Here is an 18,243-nt window from a genome sequence, read left to right as displayed (position 1 = left end):
TAAAATCTTAAAAAGATCTGAGAGAGAGTGAGCGCGCACAAGCATCATGACCCTGAGGTCATGACCTAAGTGGACACCAGGAGTCAGATACTTAACCAATTGAGCCACCCAGGCATCCCTTCATATTGCTTTTAAAACCCAGTTTGCTCAGATACTGTTACATACCAAATGAACCATTACAAAATGCAATTACTGGAAATTATCATTCCTATAAACTTAAAAAAAAAGAGAAGGAAAATACTTCTTTAATGCACTGCCAAATGTCAAATCAAGCCTTCTTTCCACATGGCAAATACATACAGAGACAGCACAATAAATACCTACCTGGATTGGTGTTCCAGAAAGAATAATCCTATAATTAGCAGTCAGTTGTTTTACTGCTTTTGACAATTTTGTTTTTCCATTTTTGATGACATGGCCTTCATCAAGAATACAGTAGTTAAATTTAATATTTCTAAGGGAGAATAAGCAAAAAAATATAGTGTCTTTTAGTATATGGCAAGAACTATATGAAGAGCCTTTCGGGCAGGAAAATATTAACTCTCTTCAAATTCGATACTGTTTTTCTAAACAAAAAAAATTTAATTCTTACCTAAAGAAATCTATGTCATTCCTTACAACATCATATGAAGCCACTATCAGATTGTGTCTTTTTACTTGATGCTGTAACCTGTATTTAAAAATAAATAAATTAATAGGAAGCAAGGAACCTGCAAAGTCCATAATATAACTTCAAAGGGGATGCTACTGCTACCATCTTACAGGGTGTTTTCAATATGCCTACTAAGCCCAACATTCCTTTGTGCTTGTTCTATATCCATGACCCTCCCACTTAAAGACCATTCTTCTTTTGACTTGGTCCTGTTAGCCTAACTCAGTCTGGCTAGAAAAGAGATTGGTACCTGATTCAAACTGTGGTGGACACTTTATTTGCTAACATCTCTTCCTTAAAGGCACTATTCCTTCCAAACTCCATGTTATGCTGGGGGATGAGGGGAAGCCACATGTGTCCATAATCACCAAAGAGATGAAGCACTGAATCAGATTGAGCCATTCACAATATTTTATCCCCTGAGCACAAAGACTGGTTTGGGAGCATGACCCAAACAAGGCCTGTCAGTCATTTCCAGTATTGATATAATCATGATGGGAGAGAGAAGATTTCTGTTTACTACAGCTGCCAAGCCAGAAGAATGTGGGTCTAAGACTATCTATGGTCATTTCTTTTTTTTTTTAAAGTAGGCTCCATGTCACGGAGCCCAACACAGGGCTTGAACTCACAACCTGAAGATCAAGACCTGAGCTGAGATCAAGAGTTGGACGCTCAACCTACTGAGCCACCCAGGCGCCCCTATGTATGGTCATCTTATTCACCAATAGCAGAGACCAATAAAACAAGCTGTGAATGGGGAGGAAGAGAAAATGAGAGCAATTTAGATGTGCCTGAAGCAATAATTCACCCCTGAAATTCTCAGTTTAGTGAATTAATGAATTTCTTATTTGCTTAAGCTAGTTTGAGCTTCTATACCTTTAAATTAATAAGTTCTGACAGACACTACAGTAAATTCTTTTAAAAGTGCAAGCTGATGACTTGCCTGTGTTCAAATCCTCACTCTGCCCATTAAATTAGTTGTAAGACCTTGGACCCAGGCCCCATGTCTTAGACTTTTATCTGTAAACTGGGAACAAAAATAATAACCATACCTCATATGGTGATTGTGCAAATACATAATACATAATTTTACATAAATTTGAAACTACTAAGAATAATGCCCGGCTAATAAATGTTCAACATATGTTAGCTCTTATGGATACAGAGACACAGCAAATCTATGGACTAATCAGCAACCTATGATTCTCCATGCTTTAAAAGATGAACTGAAATCAATGAAATTCTGCTCTTTAAAATTTGTATTTAGGAACATAAAGGATGTACTAGTTTAAGAGAGAAAGGGTAAAGCTAAAAGAACTCTAGCAATGTTATGGTATCAAGGGAGCCAGAGCAGTCACTATGAAGCAAAGCATTTTGGGGATTAGGGAGCTCTTAGAGAAAGATATGCTATGATCACAAGGCTCCCAAGAAGGGCAGGGAGAATGGCTTTGGTTCCTAGGTCAAATACTTAAAAAACCCAACTGACTGCTAACAATGGTTGAAGTCCTTAAACTTTGATGAGTCTCACTGATTTTATAATGTATATTCATCTTTCTTAAATTAAGAAAGTTTCTGACTACTAAAAAAACTAGAATTTTTAATAAATTTTATCCTAAAGTTCTCAAGCAAAAGATTAAACATTTTTTGTTGTACAGTTCTTACCTTATTCTTTCAGTAGGAGGTCCAGTATAGTGTAATGGATTGAGATATTCTTTGGAGCAAAATTTACCTACTTCATCCACCCAGTGACCTGTTAATGTTGGTGGACAAACCACCAAGGAAGGAAGTGGCATACATTCTGCCAATTTTGATCTTGCATATTCCTGGGCCCTTTACAACAACAGAACATAAGGAAATTAACTGGCTTGTTTACATTTCTTAGCATCTGAAAGCTCCTTTTAAAAGATAGTATTTTAAATTACCTGTGACAATGATCTCCTGCAAGAATGCAGATGGACTGTAAAGTTTTTCCTAAGCCCATGTCATCACATAGAATTCCATGAAGTTTATACTTATTAAGAAATGCTAACCAGTTCACACCATCCTGAAAGGTTGGGAGAAAGAGGAAAATTAGAAATATGAACAGAGCGTAAAAATTTTTTTCTTGTAAAACATGTACATACAGACCAAAAATCTTTATTTTTATAGGCAAAAGAGAAATAATAAATGGGTATTAAGACACTAAATACAACCTTTTACTAAGTCAATCTTATAAACTTCAAAATACATTGAAAGGAATAATCACTATTTATAAGAATAAAACTTTACCTGCTGATATTTTCTGAGTTCAGCATTGATTGGTACTGGTATTTTGTAATTTTCTAATTTTTTCCCATCTAATAATTGTTCCAAAAAGTGTCGCTCCTTGGCTTTCAACTGGATTAGTTCTTCTGACATATTTGGAGGGTCTGGAATGCCTGCCTGAAGTGATTTTTTTAAAGAGTATTAAAACTATTTACCACAGCTAATTTTTTCATACTCAAGGTTATGGATAATTTCAAATCTTACTAAAATATAAATGCAGAGAAAAAATAATTCAAAAATAGCAATAACAAGAAGTAAATATTTTTAAAAGATTTTGAGAGAACGTGTGAGAGCACATGGGGGCACAGGGGCAGAGGAAGTGTGCCCCAATAATAAATAATAAATACTTTTAAACACTGAACAATAAAAAGAGTTTAAATTTGACAGGTATTAATAGTGCCTTATTAACCAGTGGGTTAATAAGCCTCTGCCTTCAGCTAAGGTCATGATCTCAGGGTCATGGAATCGAGCCTCACATTGGGCTCTCTGCTCAGCAGGGAGCCTGCTTCTCCCTCTCTCTCTCTGCCTACTTGTGAGCTCTGTCAAATAAATAAATAAAATCTTAAAAAAAAAAAAAAGTGCTATGGGACTACTAAATAAACACATCTGAGGTATTTTTAAAGAAGAGTTACAACTTTTTTCCCACACCAGGCATTACTTGATAAAGAGGTAGATAGAATCCTGTAACTTATTTTAAATACAATGCTGATACTAGAGCTTCTCAATTTTAGTGTTATGATGCCCCAAGGGTATCAGTTCTCAAAATGTATTCTGCTGACCCCTCAGGATCCCCAAGACTTTTTCAAAGGGTCACTGAGGTCAAAACTATTTCATAATAAAAGAAATAAATGAAAGACATTGTTTTTTTCACTGTGTTGATATTTACACTGATGCCACAAAAGTAATGGTGGGCAAAACTGCTTATGTCTCAGAAAGAATCAAGGCACTGTCTTACAGCCATGCACCAGCATTTTTTTTTTTAAGCCAGTTTCACTTAAGAATGTCCTTAAAGCATTAAAAATAATTTTATTAGACCTTAACCCTTGAATGTCCATCTTAACATTCTGTGCAACAAAATGTGAAACATTTTTGCTTTATTCGTATAAATTCAGATTTTGCTTTATTCATATAAAGCACTTTTGCTGCTTATCAAAATATAATATGCTGAGGAAAAACACTTGTGAGACTGTTTAAATAGTGATCTGACTGAGCCATTTTTCATTGAACAAACTTTTACTTGAATGGACTGACAAACTATAATTATTCTGACTTGGCTACTGGGCCAACATTTTCTCAAAAATGAATCTGTCACTTCAAGGAAAACAACTAACATAACTTGTTTTTAGTCATAAAATTCAATCTTCCAAAAGAAACAGCATTGTGAACCTGAACCTATGTATAAGCTTCCCAATACTTAAAAAATAATTTGTTGGTGATATTATGAATCGGATTTTTTGCTATTTTAGGATGAAATATATCAACTTTAAAAGATTTACATAACTCAATGAACTACTGTTTTCCAAATGACCAATGCTTATGTTTAAAAAAACATGTATGGGTAAAAGATCTACTCAAAAGTGTAAGATAAACCAATAAATTTTAACATAGATTTTACAGTCATCGATAGGATTTTAGATTCCACACTGCACATAAATTTAATAAGCTTTCTCCTTTTGAGTTTTGGTATGCTATCAGATAAAAGAACATCCACAATTATTTGAAAAGGCTTTCAAAATACTGCTCACTTTTCCAACTACCTATCTCTGAGGCTTGACTTTCTTCATATACTCTCAACCCAAGCAACATTTTTGCAAGAGTGAATGCCCAAATACAAGAATCAAGATATCTATTATTAGGGCAAACATATCAAACAATTTCACTCTTCTCACTTATTTTCATTTTAGAAAAAAGTTATTTTTCATTTAAAAATGCTACTAATGGTAACATCTAATGGGTTTATTAAATGAATTAATAAATCTTTTTTACATTTCGCAGTTTTAATTTCTATTACAGAAAATATAATAAAAGCTCTTTGGGGTCTTTGATCTTAAGAATGTAATGAGATCCTCAGACCAAAAAGTTTGAGAACTAGTGCCCTGTGGTGTCTCTAAAGTTAAGAAATGCAAAATCCTGGGGGGCGGGGGGGGGGAGTGGAGAAAGAAATGTAAAATTCTGAAAACAATTCAATTAAAGTCAATTAAAATATATATTCCATATAATATGAGAAACAGTATCAGAGAAAAAAGGTATGTACACTGAGTCTTAAAAATAGCTTCCTTATATTTTTCAAAAGGTTTTGGAATTGACAACTCTATGTAGTAAGATAGAAACTAACACTTTCGCACATCTAATAGCAATAGCATAATGATAATCATCAAAATGAGCACAGTGCTTCATAAAGAAATAACAAAATTTTCAAACATCTGTCTTCAGGGAATTTTTTTAATAGGTGACAACCAGCTATAAGGCCGTATAATGAGGTCCATTTCCTAACAATGAAACCCTAAGCCCAAGAGTCATAATTGCTACTCAGTGCCAGGAATCGTTCTTGTGAGTATCATCCTCATTCCAATTCCTGTAAAATCAGCAACAGTTATTAATAGTGCAGGGAATTAAAGCTTTCGTCAAAATCACTGGTTGATATTCCCTGAATCCTTCTCAATGTGTATTTCAGAAAAGTACACGTTCTTCCTATGAAGATGTAAGAGAGGAAATCAAGATACAGTAGAACAGAAATATACCTGCATGATATTCTTGTTTCTACTGCTACATCTTCAAACTCAGTAATCTTTCCTTTTGCAGTATCTAATCTGCTATCCATCCCATCCACTGTTTTTATTTATAATTATATTTTTTCATTAAATAGTTCAATTTGGGGGCACCTTGGTGGCTCAGTGGGTTAAAGCCTTTGCCTTCAGCTCAGGTCATAATCCCAGGGTCCTGGAATCGAGCCCCACATCGGGCTCTCTGCTCAGTGGGGAGCCTGCTCCCCCCCACCACTGCCCCACCTGCCTCTCTGCCTACTTGTGATCTCTGTCAAATAAGTAAATAAAATCTTAAAAAGAAGTTCAATTTGGTTTGTCCTTTTATCTTTTACTTTCTTCATTACATTCATGCTTTCCTCTACTTCTTGAACACACGGGGTATATTTTAATGTCCTTGTCTACTATTTCTATTCTCTGGGTCATTTCAGGGTTTGTTTCTATTGACTGACCTTTCTGATGGTTATAGGATATATTTTCATACTTGGTCATTTTTTGGTGGGTGCCAAACATCATTTACGTTCTTGGGTGCTGGATTTTTTGGTTTTAATATCGGAGTTATTTTCTAGGATACAGTTTAAGTTACTTGAAATCATTTAAATCCTCCTTTTAAGGTTTATTTTATTTTATTTTAAAGATTTTATTTATTTATTTGACAGAGAGAGATCACAAGTAGATGGAGAGGCAGGCAGAGAGAGAGAGAGAGGGAAGCAGGCTCCCTACTGAGCAGAGAGCCCGATGCGGGCCTCGATCCCAGGACCCTGAGATCATGACCTGAGCCGAAGACAGCGGCTTAACCCACTGAGCCACCCAGGCGCCCTTAAGGTTTATTTTAAAGCTTTGTTAAGGTAGGTCCAAATAAACATTTTGCCAAGGGCTCATTTGATCCCACTACACAGGAAATACACTTTTAAAGACTGTCGTTAATGCTTTAAATGGTGGAAGGTCTTCTGATTCAGCTTGATGGAAACACAAACTATTCCTGGCCCTTTGTGGGCTCTGGGAATTTTTCCACCTATGCCTTTCAATCATCCTTTTCTTCTAGTCTCAAACATAAATATGCCTAGATGAATACTCAACCCTGGTGTGGACTTTTGGAGCTTCTTCTCCATGCAGGTACTACTCTTGGGTACTCTGCCTTTCAAATTCTAACCATCTTGTCCTACCTATACTCTGAACTCTTGACCATTCAACTTGGTAACGCTTTTGAGGCTCTGTTTAGGTTTCACTTCCCTATCCTATGGCCTGGAAACTCACTCCAGGCAGCAAGCTAGGACACTTCATTTGTTTCTTTCTTTCTTTCTTTCTTTCTTTCTTTTTTAAGATTTAATTCATTAATTTGACAGAGAGAGAAGGAACACAAGCAGGGAGGGTGGGAGAGGGAGAAGAGGCTTCCCACCGAGCAGGAAGCCTGATGTGGGGCTCGATCCCAGGACTCTGGGATCATGACCTGAGCCAAAGGCAGACACTTAATGACTGAGCCACCCAGGCGCCCCACTTCATTTGTTTCTCTTCTCTCATGAGTCACTGTCCTCTGTTGCCTATTGTTTAATACCTGAAAACCACTTTTTGATTCATTTTGTTTAGTCTTCTAGTTAAGATAGGAAGATAAATTTGGTTGTTCTATTTTCTTTTGAAGATCTTATCTTTAAGTAATCTGTACACCCAACATGGGACTTGAACTTACAACTCTAAGATCAAGAGCGGCATGTTCTACCAACTGAGCCTGTCAGGTGCCCTGGTCCCTGTGTTTCAGTCATGGCCAAAAGTAAAATACAGATCACATTCTTTTAATTCTGACATCAAAGAGAATTTTACTAATTTTTTCCCAATCTCTAAAGGTCAAAGTCTCTTTACTTTGCCAATCTGCTACCAAATATTGTTAGTCCCCCCCCTTTAAAAAAAAGAAAAGAAAAAAAGACTCCTATGCCCAACTGGCTCAGTTGAAGGAATGTGCGACTCTTGATCTCAGTGTGTTAAGTTTAAACCCCAGGTTCGGTGTGGAGATTACTTAAAAATAAATCCTAAAAAAGACTTTAGCACCTCACAGTGGACTGGGCTTTGTTTTGGGGTATTTCCATTCTAATCCATAAACAGCCATTAAACTGATTTTCCTAATAACTATTAATCTGCTTTCAGCTGTTAGATTTATTTTCTTAAAACACCATTTTCGGCATCTACTCTATTGCTCGAAGAACACATGGTGGCTTCCTATCATTCATTGATTCCAAAGTGACAAAGGGCCAAAGGGAACTAACAACTTAGTTTACAAATAGAGGAGGATGCAAGGACGAAGAATTAAAAAATACAAGTAACATCTTGGAAGCAGAAGATGGAAACTATTCTGGAAATGACTTGTGTCTTTCAATACAGTAGTCTAGTATTTTTTTTTAAAGTATTTATTTATTTACTTGAGAAAGAGAGAGAGAGAGAACAAGCAGAGTGAAGGGCAGGGGGAGAAGCAGACTCCCTGCTGAGCAGGGAGCCTGATTCGGGGCTCAATCCCAGTACTCTGGGATCATGACCTGAGCCGAAGGCAGACACTTAACTGACTGAGCCACCCCAGGCGCCCATAGTCTAGTATTTCTTTTTGTCATAGTAGTTATTTTAATACTTTTTATTGTGGAATAAGCCATATAGAGAAATATATAAATAAATGTACAGTTTTATAAAACAAACAACTTTATAACCATTACCATGTCAATAAAAATAGCCCTTCCATAATCCTAGAAGATCCTATATGCTCCTTCTCAGTGACAACCCACTCTCCTTTTCCCAAGAGGTAATCACTTTATTGATTCTCATGGCAACCTGCTTACTTTTCTTTCTGCCTTTATCCCATAAGTATGCATCCCATGTACCTTTACCTATTTTTGAACATCATAAAAACAGAATCCTATGTTAAAGATTAATACTGTTGTTTCTATTTTGTTCATTCTATTGTAGTATCATCACCATTATCATCCAATTAAACATATCTACTCCACTGATGATGAACATTTAAGTGATTTTAGACTACAATAAATAATGCTATGATAAATGTTCTTAAAGATATGTCTTGTTACATGTGTATGAATTTCCCTAGGCTATATATCTAGGATGAATTTGCTGGGTTATTGGGATGGGAATCTTCAAGTTTAGCAGGCAGGGGCAAACTTTTTTTTAATAGAGGTTTTCCAACTTATGCTTATACTTTGCATTAGGAATCGAAAATGGTACAGTTTGGAAAACAATTTGGCAATTTCTCAAAAAGTTCAACATCATATGATCCAGTTATTACATTTCTAGACATCTGCTCAAAATAAATAAAAGCATATATTCACACAAAGACTTGTAAGTAAATGTTCATAGTAGCATTACTTTTAATAGTCAAAAGGTAATAAAAATCCAAAAGTCCAACTGGTAAGTAGATAAACAAAATGTGGTACATCCATACAATGGAATACTATTTGGCCAAAGGGGAAAGTACTAATACATACTACAACATGGATGAATTGTGTATCTACTGATTTCCTGAACTGTAAAAATCTCATGGGGTATCTGGGTGGCTCAGATGGTTAAGTGTCTGCCTTTGGCTCAGGTCATGATCTCCAGGTCCTGGGATCGAACCCCCATGTCAGGCTCCCTGCTCAGCGGGGAATCTGCTTCTCCCTCTCCCTCTGGTTGTGCTCTCTCTGTCTCTGTATCTCTCTCAAATGAATGGAAAAAAAAAAAAAATCCTATCAAAATACTTTAAGTAGTTTGGTGGCAGGGTCCTGGTCCTTCCCTTGCTTCAAGCCACTTCTAGTTCCAATACTGGCCACATATTTTATTTCTAGACCACGAATATACTCCAAAATTCTCCAACCAACCTTCTAGTCTGCTTTCTCCACACTCCCACAGACACTTCATTTGCTTTTTACACCTTCTCTTATCATCTCTCAAATTTACCTTTCATGAAAATGTTGGCACAAAATCTTTACCTTGATGATACCAGGGACACCTAGGAACAATTCTGTTCCTAGAATAGCATCAATAAATGATCATTCTTTTAGGAACCATAGTTCTACTTAAAACTATAAACACACACACACACACACATTTATATATACATGGGTATAGAGATATATGTATTTCCATTAAAGTATAAAATTCCTAATGCTTGTACACATCTTCACAATGTTTTTAACCTGACATTGTTTTAAAAAAATTACAATTTTTACAGATGAAATTATAGAAAACATTAAGTCTATAAACCAAGTATTTTAACTTACCTCAAGCGGCATGAGTCGAATTAGTGTTGCAAAGCACTGTGTAGCCATGAACCTTACACTGTCTGTCTGATCACTCATTCTTCCCAACACAGGCACAACTAAAAGGACAATATATGGAACAATACCAACATCCAGTTGTTCCATTACACCTGAGTAAGTTATTAAGGAAATTTCCAAACTTCTGAGGTTAATGTTTTCACAAACAAAATATATATTTTGATGTATTAAAATATATCAAGATTTTAACTTCTAAAATGGTTCTCCATTTTCTCATCTACATCACAAGGGAATAGACTGTCCCTTGAGATCTATGATTCAATTATAACTGCATTTGTACACTGTTCTCCTTTGTAAGTATTATGTAACTTTCTCTTGATAAAGACTATAAAATCAGGTTTTTCACCTGAAAGAGGCTGGAGGAAGTTTTAATTAGGTTTTTCTCATAGAGAAATTCTCATAAGTTGCTAGAATTCCAATACCAAAATAAAACGAGTAACACTGCAAGCAAGGGAGCACAATTCAATGCCACTCAAAGATTAATTCCAAATTTCCAACCAAAACCTGACAGTCAAAAACTGGACCATAGCAGGGCCCAATAAGTTTAGTACTCCTGCACTCTTCAGCATTTTTTTTTTTAAGATTTTATTTATTTATTTGACAGACAGAGATCACAAGTAGGCAGAGAGGCAGGCAGAGAGAGAGAGGAGGAAGCAGGCTCCCCGCCGAGCAGAGAGCCTAATGCGGGGCTCGATCCCAGGACCCTGGGATCATGACCCGAGCTGAAGGCAGAGGCTTTAACCCACTGAGCCACCCAAGCGCCCCTTCAGCATTTCTGAACCAGAGTTTCTACTGATTTGCTCTCCATCCACATTTCTTTCAGTAACTTCGAGTTAAAAGAATGCCAATAGATGCTATACCCATAGCAAAAAGCTTGTCTGTGTATTTCTAGTTATTTAGTACAGTTAGTCATTTTCCACCCACATAATGAACTTTGAAAACATACTATGTTTATAAAATACAGACTACATACACAGTGTCTGATTAGTACTAATACAACACTGATTATAAACCAATAGATCAGTTACTAGAAATATATTTTATAAAGTACCTAAAATTATTTTTGTCTATTAAAAAAGAACTCTTAAAATAGTAATTCTTCAAACTCTGTCAAAATTTTCAAAATAAAATGTAAATATATTTGTAATGTATTTATAATGTAATATAAAGATACTTCAAAATAAAATATAACAGAGTAGTTTTCTTTTTGGAACAAGACAGGTTATTTATGAACATTTAAATGAATTAATGAATTTTACTAGAGTCAACCTTAAGTAAAATGAATACAATTTCTAAAGTTTTAAAAATAAAAAAGGATACATGCAAGTGCTTCAATTGCACCCTCTTGTTTGATATTATCGTCAATTGCTCCTAGCCATGGAAGAACCTTCTCCAAAAAAATATTCATTGTTTCCATGGTAGCTATTTTGCTCATGACGCCTACACAACGAGCAGCCATGTGCCTCACTGCAGTGCTGGGATACTGAAGGCACGTATAAAGATGGGTCAAATGCTGTACCAACTAAAAACAAAAAGTTTAAGACAATCAGAATATTCATTAGGGGATCTACTGTTTAAAATATAACTACTACAACCCATACTCAGAGGTTCTTAATATTCTAAATGACTAAATCCAAGAATATCTCCAATATCTCCTCAAACATTATTGTCAAAACATCCTCAATAAAAAATTAATCTAAATCCAATCTAAGGTACTGAAACTCTTTAAACTAAAAGGTACGTCACTTCTCCTCTGTTTCTCTTCTCTTAAGGTATCAGGGTGCACATAAAAGGTACCTGTAAGATTCTCCTGACATTGGAGAAATGACACCACACATCACCAGTCCCTTCCCAATTTGGTAGCTCTGGGTTAGGTTTAGGTACATATGTTTGTTTGTTTTCAAGTAAGCTCTATGCCCAATGTGGGGCTTGAACTCATGACCCCAGTCAAGAGTCACATACTCAACTATCTGAGTCAACCTGGCACCCCTAGATACATACTTTTTACTCACTGGGTTGAGTGATCCTAATTTGTTCTAGGCACCATCCTTTGGCAGGTATTTCACACTTCAGCTTCCTGGCTTACCACAGGCATTATGATCACAAAAGCATGATATATCTCATTAATAAATGCCTGCTGCATGGAATACCAGGATTAATCTTAATGGTGAACAGACTAGCATTAGAGCTCAGATGAATGTTAAGCTGATCATAGAAGGGTGAGAGCATACAGATGGATTCTGCCCTTCTCTACTAATGATAAATCAGCAAAATTTAACAAGTAGAAAGATATAACTTCATTACTCTATATAATATAAACAGGAAAGGTTTGTTCTTCTTTCTCCTAGATTCACCCCTTTCTGTTAGATATGAATAGGGAATTGGAGCTAGCACACTTAACAGCACTGTAAATTGCAGAGTTCCTACTACAGTTATATGGAGAGAATACTGCTTCCTTCTATGAAAAACCAGATATTTAATTCTCTAGTCTGTTTTTCTCCTCTATCACAATTTTTTTAAAAGAAATATTTATTTTAATAGTCAAAAAACACAAACCAATGTTCTTTGCCACTGAACAGCTTCAACTCAGGTAACTTCCTCTACCTTTACACTTATCTTAGAGGAAGTTTTATTACCTGTGTTCTTCCTTTCTTGGAGCTCTATTACTAAATATGGCATAAATTAATAGGACTGTAACTTTCTGTTTATACCAGACTTCTGTATCAGAGCCCTGTCCCCACTGCTCCATATTCTAAGCTCCCAAAGTGAGTTTTCTAACATTCATGCACCAAACTCTGCCTCAAAGCCCACAAGAAATGTGCTGTCAATAAAGAAGGAATCTAGTTATACCACATAAAAGACAATGCAATTGCTAGGGATGACATCAAAGTTACACATTTTAAGCCTTAAGACTTTTTAATAAAACCACTTGTTTTATTAGAAGAAAATTACACTTGCATTAGTTAGTTACCAAGGGATGAAGCTCAGAATCCATTGAAGCTGCTGCTGTTTCAAAAACTTGCAGAGAATTCACCAGTTCTTGGGCAGGACCATCTCCCTTTTCCAAGAGGGACTTTCCATCTATTAAGATATATTGATTTAAGTGTGTATCACCTTGCAAATAATATTTTAAAGTCCAACTCAGAAATATGTACACACCAAAATTACTTATGTCGATTGTATTCCTCAATGGACCAACCATAGCATCCCAGAGATGAGGCAACTTCACTGCCATTTCACCACCAAAATGCTTCACTATGGTTGTCAAGGCAAATTCAGCTCCTCTTCGCTGTACCAGGTAAGGCTTCTGGGCCTAAAATGAAATATTAGTTGATAAGAGAGTTTTATTTTATTTTTTTTTTAAAGATTTTATTTAGTTATTTGACAGACAGAGATCACAAGTAGGCAGAGAGGCAGGCAGAGAGAGAGAGGAAGGGAAGCAGGCTCTCTGCTGAGCAGAGAGCCCGACGCGGGGCTCGATCCCAGGACCATGAGACCATGACCTGAGCCGAAGGCAGAGGCTTAACCCACTGAGCCACCCAGGCGCCCCGATAAGAGAGTTTTAAAAAGCATAATGGGTTTGAAATTTTATTAAGAGAATTTAAAAGTCACCATCTAAGAACTCATGGTGTTACCATTCACCAATTAAGCAACTGTAAACATATTTATCACTATAAATGTCTTTCAATAATTAAATTTACATGGGCATAAAACCCCAAACTAGATATTTCCATCCAAAGTAAAATACTCCTTTGGAGCTGAAAAATAAAGAGAAGAAGAATATGCAGTTTCTAGAGACAGTCCTAAGTGACAATTTTTTTCCCTGCTCCCTGCCCCAAAGAAACTTACCAGCCAACGAGAAGATAAGGAGATAAAATAAAATGTCCTTATATTTATATTCACTTAAAGGATATAATAAAAGCATCTGGTGAATCTAATAATAAGATTAATAAGCTCTTACTTGGCAATAATTTCATCCTAATACAAAAAAACTGTCCCCTCCAGAAAGATGCATATATTTTTACAATTATTTTTTAAGTAAAGGAAAAACTATATAAACCATACAGATATAAATACCAAAATCACAGTAAATTTTTTAATTAAAATTATTATGGTAAGAATAGAATCAGTGAAAAAGATATATACAGAATATTTTGAAAGAAACACAGGTAAGAAGGTAAGATTTTTTATTTAAAAAAAAAAGAAGGGGCGCCTGGGTGGCTCAGTGGGTTAAAGCCTCTGCCTTCGGCTCAGGTCATGATCCCAGGGTCCTGGGATCGAGCCCCGCATCGGGCTCTCTCCTCAGCGGGAAGCCTGCTTCTCCCTCACTCTCTCTGCCTGCCTCTCGGCCTACTTGTGATTTCTGTCTGTCAAATAAATAAATAAAATCTTTAAAAAATAAAAATAAAAATAAAAATAAAAATAAAAGAAACCTAGGGCGCCTGGGTGGCTCAGTGGGCTAAGCCTCTGCTTTCAGCTCAAGTCATGTTCTCAAGGTCCTGGGATCCAGGCCTGCGTTGGGCTCTCTCTCTCTGTCTGCCTCTCTGCCTACTTGTGACCTCTCTCTGTCAAATAAATAAATAAAATCTTAAAAAAAAAATAAAAAAGAAACCTAAAAATATATTTTACAGAAATATATTAGACACGTGTCTTTTAGCATTGGTAGTTTATTGCGGAACTAAGGTTTGGTTTTGTTTTGTTTTGTTTTTTGTTAAAGATTTTATTTGACACAGAGAGAGCACAAGAAGGGGAGTAGCAGGCAGAAGTAGAGGGAGAAGCAGGCTCTTCACAGAGTAGGAGGAGCCTGATGTGGGACTCAATCCCAGGATCCCAGAATCATGACCCGAGCCGAAAGCAGTCACTTAACCAGCTGAGGCACCCAGGTGCCCTGAACTAAGTTTCTATGTCATGCCAACCAAAGGAGATACCTAGAGCATCATTCTACCATTAATATTGTGACTATAAACATTTCAAAAACCACTTTTTAATTGTCCTTAAAGAAGACTGTGCTGTAAACAAGTATACCAATGAAACAGAAAAGAAAGCCCAATAGATACTCACATATATGAAGCATGATATATAACAGAGGTGCCATTATAAACCATGCAGAAAAGGATTCAACAGTGGGATAACTAGCTATTCATATGGAAAAATAAATTTAGATCCCTCATATCACACATTTAATAAATTGCAGGCTGACTAAAAGTCAAGCAGGTGATAATTATCTGGCACTAGAAGTTTGCAGTCTTTCTGGATCATGTTGTGGAGTTACTACAAAAGATTAATTCCAGTTCTATCACTTAAAAATATAATAATGGATGCTCACAATGACAATTTAGCTCTCAACCTATAAGATATCTGTTTAAAAAGCAGAGTAGTCAGAAAAACCCAAAACAACTATTTACCTCATCAAGTTCAACAAGGATATTTCCACTACTTCCTGCAGGAAGATCTGCTATTTGAGCTTTTACTGCTTTGGGGGTAGGACCTCGCCTACTTGTGATAGCAAAAGCAGCTTTCTGGTGCCTGTAGAGTGTAATTATACCTCTGTGTTTGGTGACTGTATGGTGCATCCCATCTTTTTCAGAGTTGGATCCTAAAAGGAAAAAAAATTAAATAACTTTTTAAGCATAATAGAGGTGACCAAATGCTTCCTGCTCCAAAAGAAATAAAACATATTTTTAAAACTATGTCTTTAAACCTCAATTTTTATAAGCTGATGACATTTTCTTTAGTCAATGAGATAGTAACAAAACAGTAATTTACAAGATTAAGTTAAATGTTTTGATATTTGCATAGGACCATACTTAATATAAAATTGTAGAATCATGTTAATAAGAAATATGACATGCAAAAATGATTTTGAGCCTTCAGTTAAAGTATGTTAATTTTTTAAAAATAAATGACTGCTTCTAGGCATAAAAAGAAACAAAAAACATTGCAAGCAAGTTCTAAAGAAATGTCCATGGTCACCATAAATTCAGAAACATGGACCACTGTGCAAAATATTACTGGCTCAAATAATACTAGGGGTTGGAGGGGGGAGGGGAGGGAGACTGTTACCCTATTTTAGTTTTAAGATGAGGATATTCAAAATGCCACCCTCTCTTCCAGTTTGTTCACATTTTGTTATGACCTACACTGTGCCAAACTTGTTAATCTATTACATTTTGAGTAATTTGCTTTTCCAAAATCTTATAAACAAACAAAAAATAAATCACATAGGATTAAGGCATGTAAAAAAACATTGGTCCTTGATACTAGCCTGCAGAGAGCAATTCTTGTTTTCCAGATGAAATCAGAATGGCTACACATTTTTCACCCCCCGAATGGCTACACAGTATTTGCTAAAGGTAACAGAGTTCACTTATAAGACATGCACTAAATTAGAGAAACCAGAGTTTTATAGGAAGAAATTTTTATTCAACATTTAATACAATTACGTTTTCTAGTCCCATATACAGTAAACCCTTATAATAATGGTCTGGAAAGAGAGGGTAGGGTTAAACCTATCTCACAGATTTCAGTCATATGAAATACCAAGTCTTTTAGGTCTTCTAGGAGTAGTTTGAGTTTAGAGGGTTGTTATTTGATTACCAATATATGCAAAATGGGAAAAAACTCCAACATAAACTGGATTTGTGCTTAAATGATACCTACAGTAAATGAAAACAAATTTAAATGGTTCTCTACCCCAAACGTAGGTTTAGATATATACCTTTAGAATTGTCCTGGCCACTTTGTGTTGGTACTGGACATGTGACACAAGGAGTCAGATATGGGTCCACACAAAGTGAGCTACAAAGATTTTTAATAATTTTTGAATTGGGGCAGGGTGTCCTTGTTGTACACTGCTGAAGTAGCTTTGCTATGCACTGAGCTGCATAGTTTTGTACTAGTGTATTCTCTTCTTTTTTAATTGTCTCCATTAATGGCTTTATGACAGGATTTAATTTCTCTGGAAGCTGCTGCAAACTCACAACTGCACATGCAGCAAAAGTATGCACTCTCAACTGCAGCACTTGCCACTCCTGGTTGGTCTCTGTAACTGTCATGTGGACCTGCTGTCGTTTACTATCTAACTGCTGTAACACTTGAGGATTTAAATCAAAAGATGATGTGACTTCATTAAAAACAGCAGTGACCTATTAAAAAAAGAGAAATTAAAAATATTAATGACATCAATCCTAAATAGTCTGTAAACTAAAGGGCAACAGCAAGCTTTGTTTCAATTTTAAGTTCCACAGTATCCAGTATTATTTTAGTATTCAGTAAACTAAATGTCTAAAATCTCCCAAGTTTAGGGACTCCTGGGTGGCTCAGTGGGTTAAACTTCTGCCTTCGGCTCAGGTCATGATCTCAGGGTCCTGGGATTGAGCCCCACATTGGGCTCTCTGCTCAGCGGGGAGCCTGCTTCCCCCTCTATCTCTGCCTGCCTCTCTGCCTACTTGTGATCTCTCTCTCTGTCCAATAAATAAAATAAATCTTAAAAAAATAAAATAAAATAAAATCTCCCAAGTTTAAACTTTAATCTGACTTAACAATAACACCATATTCTTTAAGTGTTCATGTACCACCACCACAATACCACTGACTACATTGCCTATACTACATCATATACCTGAAACTAATGTAACACTGGTGTGTCAACTACACACACACACACACACACACACACAGTCTACGGAAATTAACAAAACTACCTATCCTTTAAATATATCTAATAAGTTTATCCTTTAAATATATCTGATAAGTTTAATGGAAAATTACACAGAATGCCAACACAGTAGTTTGGTGAAATGAGAAATCTATCAGCAAATATAAACTAAATTAAGAAATACCAAATCTTACCAACTTCTTTTCACGGAAACTTTGGGGCCAGGGGCGCCTGGGTGATTCGGCTCAGGTCATGATCTCAGAGTCCTGGGATCAAGCCCCGCATCCGGCTCTCTGCTCAGCAGAGAGCCTGCTTCCCCCTCTCTCTCTGCCTGCCTCTCTGCCTACTTGTGATCTCTGTCAAATAAATAAATAAAACCTTAAAAAATAAAAAATAAAAATAAAAAACTTTTGGGCCAGCTATCAGTAAGTGGCTAAGTGTTAACTGCATTATTTTCATCCTTTCTTTGACCTCCCTTCTCGTGAAAATGCCGGGGGCTTGGGGGAATACATAAAAAAAGGGAAAGAAACTAGTGCAACAGTCACAATGTTTTACTCA

General features: G+C 36.1%; 1 protein-coding gene across 2 annotated transcripts in view; it reads right to left on the bottom strand.

Moving 5' to 3' along the window:
* BTAF1 (B-TFIID TATA-box binding protein associated factor 1) overlaps positions 1–18,243 on the bottom strand; it is a 102,975-nt gene that overhangs the window by 18,183 nt on the left and 66,549 nt on the right. For both annotated transcript variants that reach the window (XM_047701997.1, XM_047701998.1), the window contains exons 20-30: positions 16,747–17,173; positions 15,434–15,624; positions 13,188–13,341; positions 13,000–13,109; positions 11,349–11,550; positions 9,972–10,120; positions 2,921–3,073; positions 2,575–2,696; positions 2,315–2,482; positions 593–670; positions 325–454 (exon numbers count right to left, since the gene is read on the bottom strand). In XM_047701997.1, coding sequence (XP_047557953.1) covers positions 325–454; positions 593–670; positions 2,315–2,482; positions 2,575–2,696; positions 2,921–3,073; positions 9,972–10,120; positions 11,349–11,550; positions 13,000–13,109; positions 13,188–13,341; positions 15,434–15,624; positions 16,747–17,173 — 1,884 coding nt within the window. The remainder of the gene's footprint in view (positions 1–324; positions 455–592; positions 671–2,314; positions 2,483–2,574; positions 2,697–2,920; positions 3,074–9,971; positions 10,121–11,348; positions 11,551–12,999; positions 13,110–13,187; positions 13,342–15,433; positions 15,625–16,746; positions 17,174–18,243) is intronic.

The sequence above is a fragment of the Lutra lutra genome, chromosome 14 (genome assembly GCF_902655055.1).
Source record: "Lutra lutra chromosome 14, mLutLut1.2, whole genome shotgun sequence".
Taxonomy (NCBI): domain Eukaryota; kingdom Metazoa; phylum Chordata; class Mammalia; order Carnivora; family Mustelidae; genus Lutra; species Lutra lutra.
Note: the sequence above shows the minus strand (reverse complement) of the source record. Positions and strands in the feature narration are given on the sequence as shown.